This window comes from Aquarana catesbeiana, linkage group LG04, assembly GCF_042186555.1.
Source record: "Aquarana catesbeiana isolate 2022-GZ linkage group LG04, ASM4218655v1, whole genome shotgun sequence".
Lineage (NCBI taxonomy): Eukaryota > Metazoa > Chordata > Amphibia > Anura > Ranidae > Aquarana > Aquarana catesbeiana.
Genome location: NC_133327.1, coordinates 423,705,460 through 423,730,228, shown reverse-complemented (window position 1 = coordinate 423,730,228; position 24,769 = coordinate 423,705,460). Strand labels below are relative to the sequence as shown.

Below are 24,769 nucleotides of genomic sequence, written 5' to 3'. Positions count from 1 at the left end.
ACGACAGGTGTTTTACTACAGGCGACAAAACTCTGGAACAGGGGCCAATTAATGGGATTTGGCTTGGGCATATTGAAGCTTCAAGTAGAATCGCTTAGGTGTGAATAGGGCCAAGAAGAGCAGTTACCGTCTTTTATACAAATAAAAAAAAATTTGTAAACAGATGTATAAGTGGTCCAGGAGTCCAGTGCTGTCTTAACCTGGGCCGCTTTGGATTGGTCTCGCAGTCTTCAGGACTTGGGATATGTCCCAGGAGGTTGTGGGTTTGGGGAAATGAACTTCTGGTAAAAATGATTTGGACACCTTTATTTGGAACTGATTGTTTGTTTTGACCTTTATTAGCTATTATTGTAGAAACCTTTTATTTTATTAATAGTTCATTAGCTTGCACAATGCACTTTATAACTTTTTTTTTTTTTAACCCTTTTTCAAATGTTTATCTCTGCAATCATTCTTTGATTGAATTATCGGTGGTTGTGCAATATATTGGAATACTTGCTGACAGAATAGGGGTTGTAACCGTTTTTAGTGTGGGGCTTTTTTTTATAAAGGTAGGGGTATGATGCCCACCAGGAGGCAAAGACCGTGATTGGGGCTTGTCCCCTTCATTCCTCTATCCAGCTGGCGGAGACTACAGAGCGTCCTGTGACTATCGCACTGCAGTACGGATCCTGACCGTTTTATATTATATACTCAGGTGTGTGCTCTATTTCCTATGAACACTTCCGGCAACAGACAGCCTTATATTTCATGAGTCCTTCCACCGGGCGGAAGGAAATGCTATACCCAGAGCTGCGCCTATTGGATGAGCTGGCAGTCAGTCATTCTTTTCTAGCCTCTAGCAACGTGGCCAAGGAGCAGCTATTTCTATGATAGGCTGATGGCTTGCCTGCTCGTCCAATGGATAAATGGGGACGGTTCATTGGGTCCAATAGTCGGAAAACAGCAGCTGACGTATTGCAAGGCTGGGCTGGGCTGTGCGCTTCTCCTCACTGGGCGCTTGGATCGAGGCAGCATGAAGGTGTGTGGCGGTGTGAGGAGGACTCTGAGGGGATCGCTGGGTTATGTGTGTGCGCCCTGTGAGGTACCAACCATGATAAGAAGACGGGTACCTCACACTGCAGACATGGCATGTGCTCTCTGATTTCCAGTCACCAGGATAGTTCTTATCCCAGAGGCAGCCCACAGTGGTTTTCTTACCAATCTGAGGTGACATGCCTTCAGCAACGTCTGGAGTGTTTCCCCCCAGGGATGTGTCTGTGGTGGGAGACTTGGGGTGGCAGTATCAGGACAGGCTCATTTCAAAGCATGCCCAGTCCCCCCCACCCAGCTCTTTAATTTCGTGCTACAATAAATGAGGGGTAACTGTAAATTGCATTCTGCAGATTGTCCCTTTTTATAAAGGCCCCACAAGCATGTTTTCAAATGCAAACCCCCTTATTTATTTTTGAATTAGGTGTTGCAAACACGAAATACAAACATTTACTTACAAACCATGAAAAAAAGTCATAGGGATCCTAAGGGTTGAAAGAAGGTACTAAAAACTCATTAAAGGGGTTGTAAACCCTCGTGTTTTTCACCTTAAAGCGGAGTTCCGCCGTGTTTTTTTTTTTTTTAAGTCAGCAGCTACAAATACTGCAGCTGCTGACTTCACTTCCTGGTTCCCTACTGCGCATGCGCGACTCGTGCTGCGATATCCCACTGGTCCCTGCTGTCTTCTGGGACCCATGTGTCTCCTAGAATACAGCGGTGGGGAAGTGGTGTAGATACCTGCGGGTGGCTCGGGTATCTATGCCCGGAAGTGGGAGCAAAATGCCTGTATTAGACAGGTATTTCCTCCCCCCCTGAAAGGTGCCAAATGTGACACCGGAGGGTGGGGGGAGGAACCGGAAAAGCGGAGGTTCCATTTTTGGGTGGAACTCCGCTTTAATGCATCCTATGCATTAACTGCATGCCGACCAACCGCCGCAGATGTACTGCGGCAACACGGCTCGGCTGCGCAAATCGCCGTCATGGTAAGTCGGTACCATAGATGGCCACTAGGGAGCGCGCTCGCCCATGGGGCCGATACGAGTGCCCGGTGGTCGCGATCACCACCGGGCTCCTGCGACCGCTCGGGGCACACAGAGAACCAGGATCTGTGTGTGTAAACACACAGTTTCTGTTTTTTTTTTGAGGGGAGAACAGACAGATCGTCTGTTTATACAGAGTATGAACAGCGATCTGTCATCTCCCCTGCACAGTCCACATCCCCCTTCAGTTAGAACACACCCAAGACACACTTAACCCCTTCACTGGCCCCTAGTGGTTAACCCCTTCACTGCCAGTGACATTTTTACAGTAATCAATGCTATTTTATAGCACTGATTGCTGTAAAATTGACAGTGGTCCCAAAAATGTGTCAAAACTGTCCAACGTGTCCGCTATTATGTCGCAGTCCCAATAAAAACCGCAGATCGCCGCCATTACTAGTAAAAAAAAAAAAAATTAATAGCAAAAAAAGCCATAAAACCATCCCCTATTTTGTAGATGCTATAACTTTTGCGCAAACTAATCAATATACGCTTGCGTTTTTTGGGGGGTTTTTTTACCAAAAATATGTACAAGAATACATATCGGCCTAAACTGAGGAAAAAAATGTTTTTTTAAATATTTTTGGGGGGATATTTTATATAGCAAAAAGTAAAAAATATTGCTTTTTTTTCAAAATTGTCGCTCTTTTTTTTGTTTATAGCGCAAAAAATAAAAACCGCAGAGGTGATCAAATACCACCAAAAGAAAGCTCTATTTGTGGGGGAAAAAAGGGACGTCAATTTTGTTTGGGAGCCACGCCGCACAACCGCGCAATTGTCAGTTAAAGCGACGCAGTGCCGAATCGCAAAAATTGCTGTGGTCTTTGGACAGCCAAATGGTCCGGGGCTTAAGTGGTTAAGGTTAAAAAACACCTGGCAGTCACCGGCCCCCCAGCCCCCCCGTTTTACTTACCTGAGCCCCTTCATCTGTTCGGCGGGGATGCGCTGTCTCTCTCTCCATGGGTTCCCGGTTCTTGATTGGATAGATTGATAGCAGCGCAGCCATTGGCTCCCGTTGCTGTCAATCAAATCCAGTGACGTGGTGGGTGGGGCCTGAGTCCGGCATTTGTGTCTGTGGACGCAATTGCTGGGCTCCGGAGTACGTCCGCAAGGTAACCCCTTCGGAAGAGCGCTTCTAGGGGGTTATCTGATGCGGGGAAGAGCTGCCGGTGGACTCCAGAAGAGGGGGATCGGGGCCACTCTGTGCAAAACGAGCTGCACAGCGGAGGTAAGTATGACATGTTTGTTATTTTTTTAAAAACGATCCTTTACAATCACTTTATGGCTCAATTAAAGGAACATAAAGTGGAATGAAACATCCAAAATACTTCCCTTAGCTTCAATGGTCCGATGCCAATGAGATTCCGCATGAGGCGTGAAATGACATAATTTGTGTGCATGTGCAGGCGTAAAGTCATCCTGGCACACGGGCATGGTGCCGAAATGTATTCTGAGCTGCATGTCTGTGTATATTCCAAGACTGGGAGCAGACAGGTAGGTAGGTTTATTTTGCATGTCTCTTCTGCACTAAATAGCTTCTCTCTTTTTTAAGTATTTAGTTCTGCTCTAATTGTTGTTGTGATAGAAGCACCCATGCTGGGTGCTAGACGGTCTATCGAGATGTAGCTTCCTCCAGTCTGGAACCAGGTATTATAGCTGAATATTGCACCCAAGATACTAGATGACATAAACATTTAGGGCACTTTCACACTGGGGCACTAGTTTTAGCGCCACTTTACCATTGTTTCAGCTGCGCTTTTCAGCTGCTAGCAGGACACTTTTAACCCCTGCTAGCGGCCGATAAAGGGTTAAAAGCGCCTGTGTATCGCCGCTGCCGAAGCGCCTTGCGGGCGCTTCGGCAGTGCTGGCCATTTATTTCAATGGCAGGGGCATTTTAGGAGCAGTGTATTTACCGCTCCCACAGCGCCCCAAAGATGCTGCTTGCAGGACCTTTTTTTCCCGTCCTGCAAGCGCACAGCTCCAGTGTGAAAGCACTTGGGCTCTCACACTGGGGTGGCAGGGGAGGCTCTTTACAGGCACTATTTTTAGCCCTTTAGCACCTGGAAAAACTCCTCAGTGTGAAAGTAGCCTAAACTGGTTGTAAAGTCAGAAGGTTTTTTTTATCTTGATGCATTAAGATGATAAACCTTCTGTGTGCAGCAGCTGCCCCTCATACTTACCTGAGCTCCATCTCTCTCCAGCTATCTCAACCATCTGGGACTGTCCTCCTGATTGATTGACAGCAGTGGGAGCCAATTGCGCCGCTGCTGTGTCTCAGCCAAAGTCAGTTAGCCAATCAGGAGAAAGAGGCTAACTGGGCTGAACCGGGAAAGAAAAAGAGAAGTGGCGGCACTCACCAGCATAAAAATATTAGTTTTATTTCAAATCTATTAAAAATGAGGACACAGCCTGCACACGCATCTCATGTGGCTTCAGCAAACGCGTCTCTGACACCTGTGTTAGTCATTGATGAACAAGGCTGTCGGTGCTGAACCGGGACCCCATGTCTGAATGGACACAGGAAGCTGTGACTCGGTTTGTGTGCCCCCATAGTAAGCTGCTTGTTGTGGGGGCACTCAACAGGAGGGAGGCACCAGGATCGCAGTAGGGGGACCCGAGAAGGGGAGGATCTGGGCTACTCTAAAAACCATTGTGTAAAATCTCTGTAAAACCATTACATAGAGGAGGTAAGTATATTATGTTTGTTATTTTTAGAGAGAAAAAAACGAGATTTTACAATCACCTTAAAGTGATTATAAAGGCTTGTCTTTTTGTCTATAAAAATAACAAACGTCATACTTACCTGCTCTGTTGCAGTGAATTTGCACAGAGCAGCCCAGATCCTCCTCTTCTCTGGTCCCTCTTCTGGGATCCTGCCCCCTCCCCCCCCTTCTGTTCAATGTTCCCACAGCAAGCAGCTTGCTATGGGGGCAATTGAGCCGAGTCACAGTTCCCCGTGTCCATTCAGACATGGAGCCCTGGAGCTGCCCCCCTCTCTCTCCTGATTGGCTAGTTGACTTTGACAGCAGTGGCAGCCAAGGCACCGCTGCTGTGTCTCAGCCAATCGGGTAGGGAGAATCTCGGACGGCTAAGAAACTCGTTGACATTACTGGACAGAGATGAACCTCAGGTAAGTGTTAGGGGGGCTGCTGCACACAGAAGCTTTTTATCTTAGGGCCAGTTCACACCACATGCAGTCTAGTGTGTTTTTTTTTTTTTTTCTGCATCAAAAACGCATGGATAGTAGGTTATATGGTTTTCAGTGGCATAGTTCACACCAGTGCTTGCAGTTCCAGTGTGTTCCAGAAAAAAAAAAGTAGAACATGCTGCATTTTTCCTACACTGGACTATACTGGATCGCTGTAAAACGCACTGGAACACACCTGTCCTTATTTGAGGTTAAGAAAAAAGTGATGGAAAAATGCACTGGACTGCATTAAAAACTCCCTGGAATGCATCAAAAACGCGCATGCAGAAAAGCATCTGGAACGCATCCATACTGCGTTTCTATGGTGTGAACTAACCCTCAATGCATAGAATCCATTAAGATAAAAAAAACCTTCTGCCTTTAGAACCACTTTAAGCTAATTAACCTACTGGGCATCTTTACCCCCTTCCTGCCTAGGCCAATTTTCAGCTTTCTGTGCTGTCGCAATTTGAATGACAATTGTGCGGTCATGCAACACTGTACCCATATGAATTTTTTTCGCATAAATGGAGTTTTCTTTTGGTAGTATTTAATCACAAATGGGTTTTTTATTTTCTGATAAACAAACGAAAAAAGACTGAAAATTAAAAAAAAAAAAACCTAACTTTTTGTAGTTTGTTATAAAATTTTGCAAACAGATAATTTTTCTCCTTCACTGATGTGCACTGATAGGTGGCACTGATGAGGCAGCTTTGATAGGAGGCACTGATTGGCAGTACTGGAGGACACTCTAAGGACTGCACTGATAATCAGTGCCCTGATTCGTGTAAATGCCCCTTTTAACCTTTTGCTGACCAGCCGACGCAGTTATACTGTGGCAGGTTGGCTCGGCTACGCAAATCGCCGTAGGTGTACGTCGGTTCATGCACGAGGTTCTGTGGCCGCACGCACGCCCATTGGCCAGCAGGGGAGCCAATTAGCGGGTCTGGCCAACTCCATGGCCGCCCGTGATCGTTCCCCGCAGTGACAGAACATGTATCTGCCATAGTAAACGAGGCAGATCTTCATTCTGATGGGATCACACCGAGATCCTGTCTTTCTGCTATGCAGGAAGATGGATCTGTGTGTTGTCCCAGGCAGCCCACCCCCCACAGTTAGAAACACACTGAGGGAGCACGTTTAACCCCTGATGTTAACCCCTTCCCTGCCAGTGTCAGTATAATGTCAGTGCATATTTCTAGCACTGATCGCTCTAAAAATGTCACTGGTTCCCAAAAAAGCAGGTGTCCAATCAGTCCGCCGCAATCCTGCTAAAAAATCGCTGATCACTGCCATTACTAGTAAAAAATTATAATAATAAAAATGCCATAAATCTTTTTTATTTTGTAGCTATAGCTTTTAGGGGTGCTGAAATTAATCGATGCATCGCGATTCGGGTGTCCCCGATGCGGCATAGATGCATAAGGACCGAAAAATCTATTGCGGGTGACGTCATCCCAACTTGCCCCGCCCCTCCCAGGAAAGCGCTCGAAAGCGTATTTTTAAAATTACTTTCTTTTAATAAATGCCGTGTTACAATGAATGATGTGCCCTGCTGTACATGTATGTGCTTTTTAAAAAAATATGTCACTTCATACCGAATTTCACAGTAGTACAATACATCCCGCTCATGTGACTCCCGTCCCGTCCCGCCTCTCTCCGCTTTCCTTTCACGTCTCCTGAGTCCTGACGTCAGCGGGGAATTCTCAGTCCCGCCAGCCTCTCTTCTGATATGATAGCTATAGTCAGCGGGCGGGGCAGAGAATTCCCCGCTGACGTCAGGACTCAGGAGACATGAGAGGAGAGCGAAGAGGGACGGGCCGGGAGTCACATGAGCGGGATGTATTGTACTACTGTGAAATTCGGTATGAAGTGACATATTTTTTTAAAAAGCACGTACAGCGGGGCACATCATTCATTGTAACACGGCATTTATTAAAAGAAAGTAATTTTAACAACAGTAAGTAGAGTACAAATGTGTTTGTACTGTACTTACACCTCACGCTCCGTGCTGACAGGTCCCTGGGCTTCCCTTTGCACATTCCACTGTTAACTCCTAGTGTGCTGGAAGGTGCAAACAGGAATGCCAAGGAACTGTCAGCACCAGTGGTGGCCCGTGCATTGTGGGGGGGTTAGTGAAGTGATCGCTGCGTTTGACGGGCACAGGTGGCTGCATTTGAGGGGTAGCGGGGCACAGGTGGCTGCATTTGACGGGCAGTCAGGCACAGGTGGCTGCGTTTGACGGGCACAGTAAGGCTGCATTTGATGGGGGAGGTTCAGTATTTTTCAGTTTGTTTGCGCCCCCCCCCCGAAAAATTTTGAGCACCAGCTGCCACTGATCAGCACAGAGACAGTACAGGGAACTTCACAGGGCTGTTTGTCAGCTGTGGATTGTAATCCCTCCTGACCTCCCAGCAGCAGTGTGTGTGAATGCCTGTACCCTGTAGTGCACTTTTTAAGGGAGTGAGGTTAATTTTAATTCAAAGCGGAGTTCCAGTCAATTTTTTGTTTATTAAAAGTGAGCAACTACAAAAAAAAGTGTATCTTCTGACTTTTAATAAAAAGACACTCCCCTGTCCCACAATCCAGCGACATGGTCACCCAAACCCTCCATTCTCTCCCCCGCCTGTCCGGCGCTGGCAATACTACTGTGGTCATCCGGCTGTGACAGCTCGCAGCTTCACAGCCGGGTGCGCATGTCTCACTGCGCTGTCCTGCATAGCCGAGCAATCTTTTGGGAACTCTGATGTGTCCCAGAAGATTGCAGGGTGGAAGGGTCTTCTAGCTGGCCCAAGCGGAAGTGGGAGCTCGTCGGTATTTGCGATGCATCGCGGAATCGAATCGTTGACCAGATAATCCGAATCGAATCGTGAGACCAGTGAAGATGTGCAGCCCTAATAGTTTTTGCGTATACCAATCAATATACGCTTATTAGGATTTTTTTTTTACCAAAAACATGTAACAGAATACATATTGGTCTAAATTTATGAAGAAATTAGATTTTTTTTAAATGTTTTTATTGGGTATGTATTATAGCAAAAAGTTAAAAAAAAGTTTTTGTTTTTTTTTCAAAATTGTCTGTCTTTTTTTTGTTTATAGCGAAAAAAATAAAAACCACAGAGGTGATCAAATACCACCAAAAGAAAGCTCTATTTGTGGGTAAAAATTTTATTTGGGTACATCGTCGCACGATTGCGTAAATGTCAGGTAAAGCAGTGCTGTATCGCAAAAAAATGGCCTGGTCAGGAAGTGGGTAAATACTTCTGGGGCTGAAGTGGTTAATACAAGCCGGTTATCGGCTCTCTTTTTCTCTCCTCACATTATCCGTGTGAGGAAAGGAAAGCTGATAGCCAGCTTGTGTTTACATCGTGAATAGCTGTCATTGGACACAGCTGATCACCTAAAGGGGTGCTGTGATTGGCCCTTTACTCCGATCTGTGATCAGCTGAGTCTGAGCGGGCAGCATGATCATGGGCGGACGACCCCCCGGGCAAATTAAGCCGGCGCTGTAGTCGTCTTTGGGCTATAGCGCAGGCAGGAAGGGGTTAAACAACTAGCCACCTAGGTGACTCAGTGCCCACCCAGACCACAACCCTGGATACAAAAGTACATTCCACATTATCATAAGCATCCCACAATGGTTCGATAACAAGGTAAAGTGGTCACAATCTTAATCGCATATCCAAGAGATGATCAGACAGACATAAACAATAGGTGACTCAATTAACAATGGGAATTCACACCTAGGAGGCACACAATGGGATAGACATACTTAACAATGAACACATAACACCTTAATAAACAGACTATAGCAGGAGACTCCAAAAGTCAGGTTGTTTGAGCTGATTAGATTAACATCTGCGCTGCGTCTCACAGTCTAAAGTAGTCATTGCTGATTTGGGCATAGAGGCCCCAAATGTATCTGGGTCCTTCAGTTCCTAGAGTCTGTGTGTTTTGGGGAGCCATTGACTTGAACCTGAAGCAATACCTCTCCAAGGGTTCCCCAGGCACACACCTCCCAAGAATAGAGCCCCCCTCAAAAGTCATGTCCCTTAGTAGGCAAGAGGCTAGCCCCTGTTCTGGTTGGGTTTGTCACAGTTGTTTTTTTATTTATACATAAGAGTCATTTTGAACGAAAGGTACAATATTGGGTTTCATCCATGCTCCATTCACGCTTGTGCGACTTTGGACATATAAAGTCACAGCCCATGAAATTCAATGGAAGCTATTCAAACCTATGCAACTTAAAGTTGCATAGCGACTTTAAAAAGGTTTCTACATTATTTGATAAGACTTTAGTGCCCAGACTGCAGTGTAAACTCTCAAGTCGCATCTTATCAATGCAACAGTCAGTCGCATCCAAAGTTGCAATGGAAATCGCAGGAATTTAGAGTCGCACAAGTGTGAATGGAACCTAAATGAATGCAGAGAAAGACCCAAGCTGTCAAACTGATAGTTCAGTCCTGCAGATTACACATGGAGAATGCGGTTCTCCTGGAGGAATCATCAGGGCTCTGTGATAACCAGGCGCAAGGCTTTGCTTTGCAGGGGCACAAAGTGGGAGATTTACTGAGGTTGGGTTCTCACATGTGCGGTGCGAATTGTAGCTCAGGTTTCCCTGCAAAGATAAAAATCAGTTGTTCAGCCATTCCTCAGCGTTTTAGCTGCGCATCAGCTAACCAGGGAGAGGGGGGAGATGTAGTAAGGAGGGGGAGAGAATTTGTGTTCAGAACTGAACACATCTGCGAATCAGATGCGTTACCATTGAAGATTATGTGCCTGCAATTCGCACCGCACTGACTTGAAAACACACACGTTTTTTCTGCAATGGGGACTGCAGATGTTCACATATGTGAACAAGACCCATTTACATTGAAAAGAACATAATTTCAAATGTTCTCTGAATTGGATGTGCTGTAAGCTGCATCTAATACGCATATGTGTAAACCCAGCCTAAAACTGGTGCACACAGAATCTGGTGCAGATGTGCATAACAACCAATCGGCTTCTAACTTCAGCTTGTTCAAGTAGACCCCTTTCACACTGAGGCAGTTTTCAGGTGTTTTAGCACTAGAAATAGCGCCTGAAAATTGCCTCCCATTCATTGCAATGAGTGCTTTCACACGCGGTGCGCTTGCGGGACGTTAGAAAAAGTCCTGCAAGCAGCATCTTTGGAGCATTTTGGCTGTATACAGCACTCCCAAAATGCCCCTGCTCCTTGCAATGAATGGGCAGTGCTTCTGAAGCACCTGAAAAGCGTTTCCGAAGCGCCGCAACATGGGAGTTTTTACCCCCTTCTTTGGGGTTAAAAGCTCCCGGCTAGCGACCAAAAAGCGCCGCTTAAAAAGCAGTAAAGCGGCGCTTTACTGCAAATGCATGGGTGGCCCCAGTGTGAAAGGGGTCTTAAGTTTTGACAATAAGCCCTGGTTCACACTGATGCTGGTTAGAAATTGTGCGAGTTCAGCTGAACTCGCACAATTTCAAACCGGCAGTGCAGTCCGACTTCGGGGGCGATTTTACAGACATTTGTGTGGGTTCATGCACAAATGTCTATGCAAATCACCCCCGAAGACACCAAAAGTAGTACAGGAAGTACTTTTGGGAATTGGTGCGGCGTCGCAAATTTGGCATTGCACCGATTGGGACAACTTGCCGCCAACTTGGCATGCGATTTGACAGGTCAAATCACATGCCACATCAGCCCAATGTGAACATGGGTTGAAATCTAGAAGCTGACTGGTTACTATGCACAGCTGCACCAGATTCTGTGTGCACTAGTTTTAGTAAATATCCCCCACAGTTTCAGATGCAGACCGTGCGGCTGTTACTCTGACAGTTGAGCTCAGTGCCAGAGAGCTGCAATCTCCCAGTGTTATCTGCAGGATTTAGCTGTCAGTTTGACAACTAAGCCTTGCACAGTGCAAGAGAGCCAGCCAATGGAGAGACAGGCAACACGTCGCTCAAGGCAGGTCTCTGGTGATCAGATAATGCAGGGTGGTCATTTTTAATGCTGGACATTCAGGCTTCATGCAGAACAGGAGATGAGCAGGCATGGTGTGGTTCCGTGGCTTCATATAGGAAAGACAATAGACAGGTACAGCTATGTGCCCCACATGACACGCACAAGGCTTCATCTGGGAATGTATGCTGACAGGGGCTTTCTAAGAACAAAGCAGGGACACAGAAATATTAGGGGCTGTAAATCCACCCCATAGATTACACTAGGAGAGCTGTTTTGAGAGCCAGGACTGTTTCTAAAAGAAACCTGGAAATCTTCAATTATAAATACATTATAGAAATATTACTAAAATGCTCCAACCACCCCCCCTTAAAGCGGAATTTTACCTATAACAATGTGATAAAATTATGTTCTTTAGTGTGGAATATACTATATTCCATATTAATAATTATGTTACCAACTTTAGTTGTAAATTGCCTCCAGCATTGCTCCTGTTTCTTCTCGCTGGAGGCGCTGACATTTTGCTGAAGCCCAGAGCCCGTGAGCAGCAGTAAATCATAAAGCGGAATTAAACCCATTGATTTAACAGTTTCAAAAAAGTCACATTCCTGGAATCCCAGTATTGCTAACTGACACATTTGCTCGTTTCTTCAACCAAACTGTCAAACCCTCAGATAGCTGGTGTCATAACTGATCACATGTGCAGCACCATGGCAATTGCAGATCAAACAGAAGCAGCATCCTTGGCTGTAAAGGATAGGAGGGTTCAATTCTGCCTAAAGGCTGTCAGCAGATCGGCGTCTACAAACTCTGCAGTGCCTACAAATGCCTAAAATGTAGAGCAACTGAGCATGTGCAGAGTGAGACAGTGTATTACTGGATTTTAAACCGTATAGACTCTTATTTTTTATGTTTACTTGCAAAAAGGGGCAGCCTGAAGTGATCTAGCAGGACTTAATTTTCCGACAAAAGTTCTTTTTAAGCTACAGCGGACAGGAGTGTTTGCATGCCACAGTCGCTATGCTTTGCGTCTGGCGCACACATCGCTACACATTGCTACACATTCAAGCAAATGGGGAAGTGCCTTGCAACCACATGCAATGCACACGGTTGCGGTGCATTTGTCAGCGAAAATGGGGTTAAAACAGGAGGTGAGGAGGCATCACATCGCTTCTTCACCACCTGTCAGTAGCCTCTGAAGCGCTATTCAAATGCATCTCAGGCTTCAGAGGAAAGGAAGCTTTAGATATATGTCTACATCTACGCTAAGGCAGGCCATAGACGGTGCAAATTTCTTTTGTGCATCCACTGGTTGCAGGAAAGAAATTTGTACGATTCCCCCATCAACACAGTCGGTGCTTACAGTGGAATCCCTCCTGCCGAGACATTGTATTCTCCTGGGGTGGGCAAGAAAAGGCTGTAATTATTGCTAGCGGCTATAGCAGCCACTAGCGATAATCCAGCAGGGCACTACCTGGTGTTCTTGAGGAAGCTGCAAGTGTTCGGCAGATATTGCATGAAGAATACTTAATAAGATATTATGGGTCTTATGTAGCGCAGATTTAATTGTTTCTTTTAAAACTATTTTCCAGTTAAGCTATGTACCCTACTCCTGTATATTCACACGTTGGCCGCGGAGAATTTTCTGAAGTCTATGAACCAGCAGAAGATACATTTCTATTTATTGATGCTTTGGAAGGAGAAGTTGATGAGCTCACAGCTCGGTAATTTGCTAAGCCGGTCATAAAACCATGCTTGCCATTCTGAGCCTGTTCATAACCATTCACTTGGTGTTTGTCTTACAGGGTTGAGCTCTGCCTTGAAATTGGCTGTGGGTCTGGTGTTGTGTCAGCATTTGTAGCATCAATTGTTGGACCAAAAGCTCTCTATCTGTAAGTGGCTTGTTCGTTTTTTTTTTTGTTTTTTTTGTTTTTTTAACCTGCTTTTATGAATAGGGATAATGATTGCATTCTGGGTCTTCCCATTTCAGATGTACTGATGTTAATCCATTGGCAGCTTCATGTACCCTTGAGACAGCACGCACCAACAAAGTGCTCATTGAACCAGTTATAACTGACCTGGTAATGTGTTTATTTGTACAAAGGACTAAAATGATGTTATATACAGTACATACATATATGCATACACACACAGGATTTAATTCCCAGACATGGGGAAGGTTTTTTCCCCTCTGTATTTTATGTAATTGCTTTCTGTGTACTAAAGTTTCCTCTGCCACATACACAAAGATTCAAATCATTTAGGAAGGTCTCTAAAATTCCAATAAATGGTACAGGTCTGCAGGTGAAAGACAGACTGACCTCTTATGTGCAAGTAATGCTTAGTTTTGAAATGTATTTAGTGTAAAGGTCACTTGTTTCTTGTCTCCACAATGTGCTTTATTCTAAAGCAGTTGCAAATCAGGATTAGTGAACGGTTTTCAAAGGTGATTAGGTGTTGGCATAATTTCAGGAAACCATTAGTGTATTGATAAGTAGCCCTGCCTGTCATGTAGGAGAATGGTGTTTTATTGCCCAGTAGCTTTTGCCATTTTGTATACATCCTAGTTGGGCCTTTTAGGTGTGCAATAAGAAATCTATAAACACATCACTAGTATTGTTGTCTTTGTACATAGCACTAATAAAATGAGGCGTTATTTCTTTTTATATAGGCCAGTGGGCTTCTACCAAGGCTGCAGGGCCAAATTGATCTTCTTCTGTTTAATCCCCCTTATGTGGTCACACCTTCAGAGGAAGTAAGTTTCACCAGTGAAAAACGAAACTACTTAAAGTGGATGTAAGCCCATTTATGAAATAGATTGATCAGCTCTGAAAGTCTCTACATATATATATATGTGTGTGTGTGTGGGGGGGGGGGCTGTCTTGGCTGTATGTAAAACTTATGTAGGGAGATTTGTTTCATCTCTGTGTATCATCTGGGGCTGTTCACGTCACTGGGTATATTTGAGGGTTTACATCTACTTTAGGTAATATACTGCAATTTTAATAGGAATGTATATGTGTTTAGAATATGTCTATTTTTGCAAAAATGCTGCTATTCTAATGTTATGCATGGACCACAGTACAGTATGTCACTTTCTATAACCGTAAGTTACAGTAGAGAGTAGGGCCGAAACAACTAATCGATTAATCGATTATGAAATTAATCGATTACTATTTTCATAATCGATTAATCGGCCAGTAACATAATGGGGTTAAAAAAGCTAAAATCAGCCCTATATAGTACAAAAAGAGCAAAAAATCTCTACTGTAAATATTACTTTCAATGTTGCACAGTAAAAAAACGAAGGGCTAATTTTTTTTTTTTTTTTTAACTCCATTATGTTACTAAATGCCTTAGGATTGGTTCCCACCCATGTGTTTTTGGTGCTTTTTGCAGAAATGCACTACAGTTCATTTAATGTTCATATTTATGCTTTTTTCAGCTGCTGTGTATTTGGAAAGGGTGCTTTTTTGTTCAATATACTTCAATGGAGAAGCTGCAGAAAAGCATGTGATATTACAGTTCTGTTTGAAAATCTGCAAAACAGTCTAGAATTGTTTTTTTCTTTAAATAAAAAAATTTGTTCTGAGTCTGATGATATTTACCAGATTCAACCTCTAATAGTATATAGAGTATATCTCTTCTGTCTGTTATTCTCAGAGAGGATTAAAGATTTCACTCCCTAACCATATAGTTGGTTATTTATATTTACCACTGCATAGAGATATTTAAGAATAAATTGCCTTTTTTTTTTAAACTTTACATAATAACTAAATTATACACCACACTTTTTTTTTAAGGTTATTAATCGAAACAATAATCGGCCAACTAATCGATTATGAAAATAATCGTTAGTTGCAGCCCTAGTAGAGAGCAGGCAAAAAGATTCTACTAGTTTATGTACACTGCTGCCGAAAATACAGATGCTAGTCACATGTTAAGAGGTGGGAGAACGTGTGATGTGCAAAAGGATCTGGGGATGCTTGGAGATCACAAACTTGGCAATAGAATGTAATGCCAATCCACACCTAAAAAGCTAGCAAAATACTCCAATTTTTTAAAAAGGGCATAGATTCCTGAAATAACAAAACAGGTTCAGCCTCATCTTAAATATGCAGTTTAGTTTTGGTCAGCAATCCTGCGGAAAGGCGTTGCTGAATGAGCCATAAGCAATACTTATTATTAAGGTGGGTTGAGGACCCCCACTATGAGGATCGATGACATAGATTGCAGTTATTCGCTTCTGAAGAAAAGGTGCTTAAGTGGAAATATAATTACAATTTACAAATATACCAAAAGTGACTCCATTAACTCAAACTGTTCCTGGGTAGGGTCCCTGATAAGGACACGCGGCCGTGATTTAAGGTTCAACCAGATATTGCAGAAGGGGTTCTTTACTTTTAGAGCTGTAACAATGTAGGAAGTGGTACTAGCTGAGAACGTTGAAAACTTCCAAAAACTATTAGATGTCCTCCTCAGGAAGCGGAATATACAGAGCTATGGGAAATGTTGGAGAATAACACATGCACATGTTGAACTAGATGGAACTGTCTCTTTTATTCAACCTTATAAACTCAGTAATTGCATAACTTTTATTCCACATAAGTGTAGGAGTTACCTGGCCACTAATTGTTTTGCTCTGCAAAAACTTTATTTTGGCAACCAGCATATTACGTGAAATTTTACAGCATATTATATTACATTTTACTATAATCAAAATGGCTCAAACTAGACAAAAACAAAAGTCCAGTGGTTTGTAAATCAAACCTCTGTGCTTTGTAGTAAAATGTGGGGAAAAAGGGACTCGTCCCATCTGCCCTTCTTAGTTTCTTGTATTGTCACTTCTGCTGATGCCTTGATTTCTTTTTGCTATCGATTGCTTGAAAAAGATACAAATAAACAGATACAATTAAAACTGCAGTTTGATGTTCTTAATCTATATTCTCTATATATTCCAGGTAGGAGGTAATGGAATAGAAGCTGCCTGGGCAGGAGGTAAAAATGGTCGGGAAGTTATGGACAGATTTTTTCATCTGGTCCCTAAGCTTTTGTCTCCTAAAGGCTTCTTCTACCTTATGGTACTAAAAGAAAATAATCCAGGTGAGATCATTTACAGTACTTAATTTTCTGACAATATACGGCAGTGGTTGATTTATTAAAAACTTGCAAACAAGCAGAACTGCTGCCCAGCAAACAGAAACAAAAAATCTAAAGTGGTTGTTGTTGGCAAAAACCCAGCTTTTGCAGTAAAGACTAAACTTCATCTTTAATTAGCAAAATTGGGAGCCTGATCCCCAGTCAGGCGACCAAGAAAGTCGGGGCGTATTGGACTATTGCGGTACGGTACACATGACAAGATAAAGAATATACCAATAATATAAAAATAAAAAAGTATAATCGATTTTATTGATGCACAAGACAATTCATGGTAATACATTACAGCGAAGTAAAAAATGAATAAAAATCAAGAACATTGGGGTCATGATTTTACAGTAAGACAGATCATCTCAGATATCGAATTCCTCGACTAGTTTCGCGGACATAACCGCTTCGTCAGGAGGGGATCTGAAGATGGTAAATTCTGACTAAACAGTCTAAACCTAACAATTGGGAAAAAGTACAATAAGATTTAACGGAAAAAAAAAAAAAAAAAATATAGAAATAGTGATAAAACTGTGTTACAGCATCAAGGTTAAACCATATAATAAGGATTGCTGGGGGAAGGGACAAATCTGCTTACCCATGTCCCAACAGACCCCAAGCGCAGGGCTCCTCCACCAAGGGTAATCTCCCACGGCGACCCGGGGGAGCTGCAAAGATGACGAGGATGGTATGGATAAATATATTTGTCAATTGGTAGGGTATGTTAAGTTGCCAAAAGGGGCCAGTGATAGGTAGGGAAGAAATGATGAAAGAGTGTAAGTGTAAAGAGTGATGGGATGAATGCATGGTGCACAAATAGAGTGAAAGTAGTGCATAGGAATGGTAAGAAAATAACCAAAGAATTTGGTGGGAAAGTGTAATAGTGTACAATAAGTGAGAAACGGTGAGTGAAAGCAAAAGATCAATTAAAAAAGAAAAGGTGGTGTGTGAGAAGGAAATGGAACCAAGGAAAGGGTAGAAGAAGGGAGGGAGGTCTAAATGGGTCTATGCCATGTTGGTGACCGCATCAGTGCCTTAGGGTATTTAACTAATCCCTAATTTACCCCTTTATGTTTTATTATGCCATTTATTACTATATTCCTATTCATTTCATTATGCCTTATTACTATTTGTTTTTATCAACTATTTACAAGTGTTGTTTTACTGGGACTTTCTGCTTCCCCTTTGTGTTCCCAAGCTGGAGGCCGGTGCGCGGCCCCCTCCCCCTGTGCTTCTCTGCGGCGACCCGGTGAGATCCCTGGCGGGGGGGTTGGTTTCCGACACAGGGCCGCCACCCCCCCGCTTGCACCTGTCCTGGTAGGGACTCCGTCCCCGACCGCTTAAGGGTAGGTGCGCATGCGCGCGATCTTCTCGCACGCGCGCGTTGTGTGGGACCTCTGACCTTGTGACGTCACGCGTTGGCGTCCGTCCGGCGTGTGGTCAGCGTCACTAGGTTGGGAGCTACATATAGCAGGCTCTGCCTGTTAGTTGACGATCGGTTCCTGGTCCCGGGGTTCGTGCACTATCGCCAGCTCATCGTAAGTAAGAGGGGTTTGCTTATCTTAATTGTTTACCTAGTCCCGTACCCCTGGGCACCTGCATTGGTTCTACCCTAACCTTGCCTTCTCCCCTCTAGATACTCCAGGCAGGGGCGAATACGCTGCATCATGCCTCTGCCCACTACCTGCTATGTATACTACCTCTTTTCTGGCCCAGCACGTTACCGGCTTGTTTTAGGGTGCTTTTCCTGGCACCTCCATATGGTTATATTAACACCAGGTATTATTGCCCCAATTACTTCACACCCCACATTTTATTTTCTGCTTTCCTTCCCCTTCACCTTTATCCCTCTTGATTCTTTCCCCTTTTCCTTTTCTTCCCTCCTCCCCCCCCCCCTTTTCCCCTTCCCCCCCTCTTTTTCTTTTCCCCCCTCTTCCTCCCTCCCTTCTTCTACCCTTTCCTTGGTTCCATTTCCTTCTCACACACCACCTTTTCTTTTTTAATTGATCTTTTGCTTTCACTCACCGTTTCTCACTTATTGTACACTATTACACTTTCCCACCAAATTCTTTGGTTATTTTCTTACCATTCCTATGCACTACTTTCACTCTATTTGTGCACCATGCATTCATCCCATCACTCTTTACACTTACACTCTTTCATCATTTCTTCCCTACCTATCACTGGCCCCTTTTGGCAACTTAACATACCCTACCAATTGACAAATATATTTATCCATACCATCCTCGTCATCTTTGCAGCTCCCCCAGGTCGCCGTGGGAGATTACCCTTTGTGGAGGAGCCCTGCGCTTGGGGTCTGTTGGGACATGGGTAAGCAGATTTGTCCCTTCCCCCAGCAATCCTTATTATATGGTTTAACCTTGATGCTGTAACACAGTTTTATCATTATTTCTATATTTTTTTTTTTTTTTTTTTTTTTTCCGTTAAATCTTATTGTACTTTTTCCCAATTGTTAGGTTTAGACTGTTTAGTCAGAATTTACCATCTTCAGATCCCCTCCTGACGAAGCGGTTATGTCCGCGAAACTAGTCGAGGAATTCGATATCTGAGATGATCTGTCTTACTGTAAAATCATGACCCCAATGTTCTTGATTTTTATTCATTTTTTACTTCGCTGTAATGTATTACCATGAATTGTCTTGTGCATCAATAAAATCGATTATACTTTTTTATTTTTATATTATTGGTATATTCTTTATCTTGTCATGTGTACCGTACCGCAATAGTCCAATACGCCCCGACTTTCTTGGTCGCCTGACTGGGGATCAGGCTCCCAATTTTGCTAATTATTGATTCTTGGATGATGGTACATGTACTTTTGTTTACCTCAGTATTTTACCACAGAGGCCATACATTTATCTGTAAACTTCATCTTTACAGACATTAAGCTTTGTTCACTGGAGACTGATAAATCAGTGAATACTAGTTTGAAATGGGTAGGTATTCATGGAGTTTTATACATTTTCCATAGTGCTGATGGCACTGGATAAAGCAGTATTTGTTCTATTGTTTATTATTCAGACAATATTAACCACTTAACAACCGGCACATAGCCGAATGACGGCTGCAGGGCGATTGCTTAACTCTGGGAGGACGTACTATGACATCCTCCCAGAATTCCCCTCTCGCGCGCCCCCTGGGGCGTGCACCCGAACACATCCGTGACCGCCTGGTCCGGAGGACCCGGCGCATCACGGATCCCGGTAAATGTCCGCTGATCGTGGCCGTTTACCATGTGATCGCTCCGTTAAATGACGGAGCGATCACATGTAAACAAACGCCGGTTCCTCTCCTCCCCTCCTGTGTACCGATCGATACACTGTGAGCGGAGAGGGGGATGGATGGATGGCTGCAGCGCTGTGGGCTGTATGTGTAGTGCCCACAGCGCTGCACAGTGACAGCCATCCATGCTCAGCCATCCCTAATGCTCTGCAATGCTGTGCAATACTCTGCAATGCCCCACAATACTCTGCAATGCCCCCGCGGTACTCTGCAATACCCCGCGGTACTCTGCAATACCCCGCGGTACTCTGCAATACCCCGCGGTACTCTGCAATACCCCGCGGTACTCTGCAATACCCCGCAGTACTCTGCAATACCCTGCCATACTCCTGCCATGCTGAGCCATACTCGGCCTCTGTATGTGGCCAGGCTGTGGAAGTCTCACACATGTGGTATCGCCATACTCAGGAGGAGTAGGAGAATCTATTTTGGGGTGTCATTTTTGGTATGTACATGCTATGTGTTAGAAATTTTGTATAAATGGACAACTTCGTGTTAAAAAAAAAAAAAATGCATTTTAACCACTTCCCGTCCGCCGGCTGTCATACAACGTCCTTGACTTTGTGTGGGGATATCTGAATGATGCCTGCAGCTACAGGCATCATTCAGATATCAGCTTTTTCAGCCAGCGATTCCCTACACCATAAGAACGATCATAGCGGCTGTTCCACTGCTTGATCGTTCTTACGGGAGGCGAGAGGGGATGTCCCCCCCCCCCCCTCCCGCCGCCCTCCGGTGCTTCTACCGACTCACCGCCATCGAAGCCAGGATCCTTTTTTTTTTTTTTTTTTTTTTTTTTATTTCAGGCTTCCCAGCCTAGAGGTGAGATGTGGGGTCTTATTGACCCCATATCTCACTGTAAAGAGGACCTGTCATGCCATATTCCTATTACAAGGGATGTTTACATTCCTTGTAATAGGAATAAAAGTGGTCAAATTTTTTTTTTTTTTTTAGAAAAAAAGCATCAAACTAAAATAAATAAAGTAAAATGAACAATAAAAAAAAAAATATATATTTTTAAAGCGCCCCTGTCTCTGTGTGCTCGCATGCAGAAGCGAACGCATATGTAAGTCCCGCCCACATATGAAAACGGTGTTCAAACCACACATGTGAGGTATCGCTGCGATCGGTAGAGCGAGAGCAATAATTTTGGCCCTAGACCTCCTCTGTAACTCAAAACATGTAACCAGAAAAAAATTTTAAAGCGTCGCCTATGGGGATTTTTGAGTAGCAAAGTTTGGCGCAATTCCACAAGCGCGTGCAATTTTGAAAGGTGACATGTTGGGTATCTATTTACTCGGCGTAACTTCATCTTTCACATTATGCAAAAACATTGGGCTAACTTTACTGTTTTGGTTTTTTTAAAGCACAAAACAGTTTTTTTCCAAAAAAAATGCGTTAAAAAAATTGCTGCGCAAATACCGTGCGAGATAAAAAGTTGCAATGACCACCATTGTATTCTCTAGGGTCTTTGCTAAAAAAAAACATATATAATGTTTTGGGGTTCTATGTAATTTTCTAGCAAATAAATTATGATTTTTACATGTAGGAGAGAAATGTCAGAATTGGCCTAGGTGCGCCAGAACGCCTGAAGGTGCTCCCCTGCATGTTGTCCCTCTGTATGTGGCCACGCTGTGTAAAAGTCTCACACATGTGGTATCGCCATACTCGGGAGTAATAGAAGAATGTGTTTTGGGGTGTAATTTGTGGTATGCATATGCGGTGTGTGAGAAATAACCTGCTAATATGACAATTTTGTGTAAAAAAAAAAAAAAAAAACTTGATTTTGCAAAGAATTGTGGGAAAAAATGACAACTTCAAAAAAACTCATCATGCATCTTTCTAAATACCTTGGAATGTCTTCTTTCCAAAAAGGGGCCATTTGGGGGGTATTTGTACTTTTCTGGCATGTTAGGGTCTCAAGAAATTAGATAGGCCGTTAGTACTTCAGGTGTGATCAATTTTCAGATATTCGCACCATAGCTTTTGGACTCTATAACTTTCACAAAGACCAAATAATATCCACAGAATTGGGTTATTTTGACCAAAGATATGTAGCGGTATAAATTTTGGCCAAAATATATGAAGAAAAATTACTAATTTGCAAAATTTTATAACAGAAATGAAGAAAATGTATTTTTTTACAGATTTTTCTGTCTTTTTTCTTTTATAGCACAAAAAATAAAGAACCCAGCGGTGATTAAATACCACCAAAAGAAAGCTCTATTTGTGTGAAAAAAGGACAAAAATTTCATATAGATACAGTGTTGCATGACTGAGTAATTGTCATTTAAAATGTGAGAGCACCAAAAGCTGAAAATTGGTCTGGTTATTAAGGGGGTTTAAGTGCCCAGTGGTCAAGTGGTTAAAATACTTTATTGTTCGTAATTGAACTGCTGTCCCTGCCAGGCTTCCAAACCTCTGGCTGGGCAAAAACATAGGAAAAACAGGCTCCTCCAACAGCACTAGGTTGGACTTGATGGACTTATGTCTTTTTTCAACCTCACCTACTATGTAACTATATGTAACTAGAAAGTGAGTGGGATCCACTTCAGGGAACAGTGTTACGGAGACACTGCATTCCAATAGAAGCGGATTAGGAGAGCAGGGTCATCCTAATCTTTTTGTATTGAATTGTATTGTAACTGTACTGTCTACCTTTTGCTTCGCAAATCGCTGCACAGACTGTTGGCATTATATAAATCCTTTATTAAATCGCACTGCGCAGTAATATATTATTTGTGTGTCCCATGTGGGAACATGGTGTATGCAGCAGTATTCAGGTGTATAACCAGATACACATCTTTCTTGAGGCAATTGCATGTTCAAATTTTATATATATTTGTTTTTCAATATTTTGGTGTCACTACATTCACAACATAGTGATTGCGCTAAGGTCTTTAACTATCTTTGATTATATAAATCTTGTATAATAAAAACATTTCCAATTCATGCTGAATCAGCCGACGTTTGAGCCATAGGTGCCCCCATTGGCACCATGCAGTTTAGTCAACAATTTTCCACTATAATTTTGTTAAACAGTGACTTCATCTAGTTGTTTGAGTATTCCGACAGTCCTGGGTGGCTGCTGTCTGAAAACATAAGCCTGTAGGAAAACTTCATTTATTCCCACTTTTTAGCATTATATGTGTATGGCTAGCCTTAGTTTTTATTTTTACATCACAAAAGACAAAGCCCTAATTAAGTGGAATATCTATCTATGGTTTTGCATACATTTGCTGCGATTTATAAAAGTCACACTTGTGATTTGGATCACAGCTGTCTAACCTGTAGGTTTGCACGTGAACATATTATTCTGTACTTGAACACAAAAAAAACTATTTTTTATGTATTTTTTTTTTTTTTTTTAGATGAGATTGTGGAACAATTGAAGTCGTATGGATTACAAGGATCCAAATTGCTTTCTAGAAAAGCAGGGAGAGAACATCTGCTTGTTCTTAAATTTTGGAGGTCTCCAGAATGACATGAACATTTAGTGTCAGGTAACTGGGTTTCCTCTGTGAGGAAGATATATCAAATATTTTCTGGAAACCTATATAATTGTATGTATGAACCCACAGGATCCTACATTAACATTTTGATACCCCCATCACTTGTTCTTGCTTCCAGTAACCTCAGTGAGCTCTCTGTGCCACTCAACCATGTCGGTATTCTGACTGCCAGTCCAGCAATTTTTCCTCTAGAAGAATACCTCTGTCAAGAGCTATGTACCCAACTGGAAACGATCAGCCCCTTACCTTTACTGACTGAGATTGTACTAGAGATTTCATCCTCCAGTTAAAATCCATTTTGGCTAATCTGAAAGTTGGACAATTTTCCAGCACCCGCTGAGTGGTGATCAGAATAAGAAATTAAGCGAAATCGTGCGAATGGACAGGAAGAAAACACAAATCCTCCAAAGGGGACTCATCATCATTTGAATTAAAATGAAAACAAAATCCAACCGGAGTTAGGAGGGAAATAGCTATTTTAGACTGCTTTTACCCTGCCAATGGTATTTGTGAATCGGTGAAGATAATTAAAAAACAAACATGCACCCATTGCTGGGAGCTATGAAGGCCGAAGGCAAGGTTCGGTTAGTAAAGTGTCTGGGATCAGAAGGCATCACTATATAATAGATACACCTTTGTGGACTATGGGTGTTTTATCTGTCCCCCAATTGAAGGTAGAATTCCCCATTTACAAAGGAACCCCAAAAAGAGTGCTGTGGATATGTACAACATCTAATCTGCATGTCTATAATCTTAGCTTCAAAATGTTTCCATGCTGCTTCCAGACCCCCCTAGGTTTATGGAATTAAAGAATACATTTCGTTGGGCTCATTAAGGTCTTTTTTTTTTGTTCTTTTGCGCATAATGTATTTTATCAGCTGCTTTCCATATGATGATACTAAAGTAAAAAAGTGGGCATTTCTTAATGAACTATGTAACCTCACATAAATGCTACTTTTTTTGCATCTATATACAGCAATAAATATGCTGCCTCCAATAAAGAAGGAAAAGGCATAACCAGGTGTTATGTTTTAGCTATATTTTTTTTGCAAAATACCATCTAGCTATGTAGCAAATTATTTGTTCAGCTACGGTCTTTATGGTCTTGTAATATCACCACTTCTTCAAGCTACAAATCAGCAATGATCATACAGTGCCTTGGAAAAGTATTCATGCTTCTTGAAATTTTCCACATTTTGTCATGTTACAACCAAAAACATAAATGTATTTTATTGGGATTTTATTTGATAGACCAACACAAAGTGGCACATAATTGTGAAGTGGAGGAAAATGGTTTTTAATTTTTTTTACAAATAAATATCTGAAAAGTGTGGCATGCATTTGTATTCAGCCCCCTTTATTCTGATAAATCTAACGGAACCATTTGCCTTCAGAAGTCACCTAATTAGTAAATAGTCCACCTGTGTCTAATTTAATCTCAGTTTAAATACAGCTGTTCTGTGAAGCCCTCAGGGGTTTGTTAGAAAACCTTATTGAACAAACAGCATTATGAAGGCCAAGAAACACACCACACAGGTGAGGGTTAAAGTCGTGGAGAAGTTTAAAGCAGGGTTAGATTATAAAAAAAATT

At 42.7% G+C, this 24,769-nt stretch overlaps 1 protein-coding gene across 4 annotated transcripts; it reads left to right on the top strand.

Moving 5' to 3' along the window:
* The first annotated feature begins 876 nt into the window (after nucleotides 1-876).
* Nucleotides 877-24,195, top strand: HEMK2 (HemK methyltransferase 2, ETF1 glutamine and histone H4 lysine). Of its 4 annotated transcripts, XM_073627381.1 has the most exons (8): nucleotides 877-1,021; nucleotides 12,811-12,942; nucleotides 13,024-13,110; nucleotides 13,209-13,299; nucleotides 13,890-13,973; nucleotides 16,180-16,321; nucleotides 23,038-23,169; nucleotides 23,297-24,195. In XM_073627381.1, exons 2-7 carry the CDS (start codon nucleotides 12,818-12,820, stop codon nucleotides 23,148-23,150), a joined length of 642 nt encoding a protein of 213 aa, XP_073483482.1. In that variant the 5' UTR covers nucleotides 877-1,021; nucleotides 12,811-12,817; the 3' UTR covers nucleotides 23,151-23,169; nucleotides 23,297-24,195. The 4 variants fall into 4 exon arrangements, with proteins under 4 accessions (XP_073483482.1, XP_073483481.1, XP_073483483.1 ...); XM_073627380.1 differs by having other exon boundaries at nucleotides 23,038-24,195; XM_073627382.1 differs by having other exon boundaries at nucleotides 990-1,084; nucleotides 23,038-24,195.
* The last annotated feature ends 574 nt before the right edge of the window (nucleotides 24,196-24,769 follow it).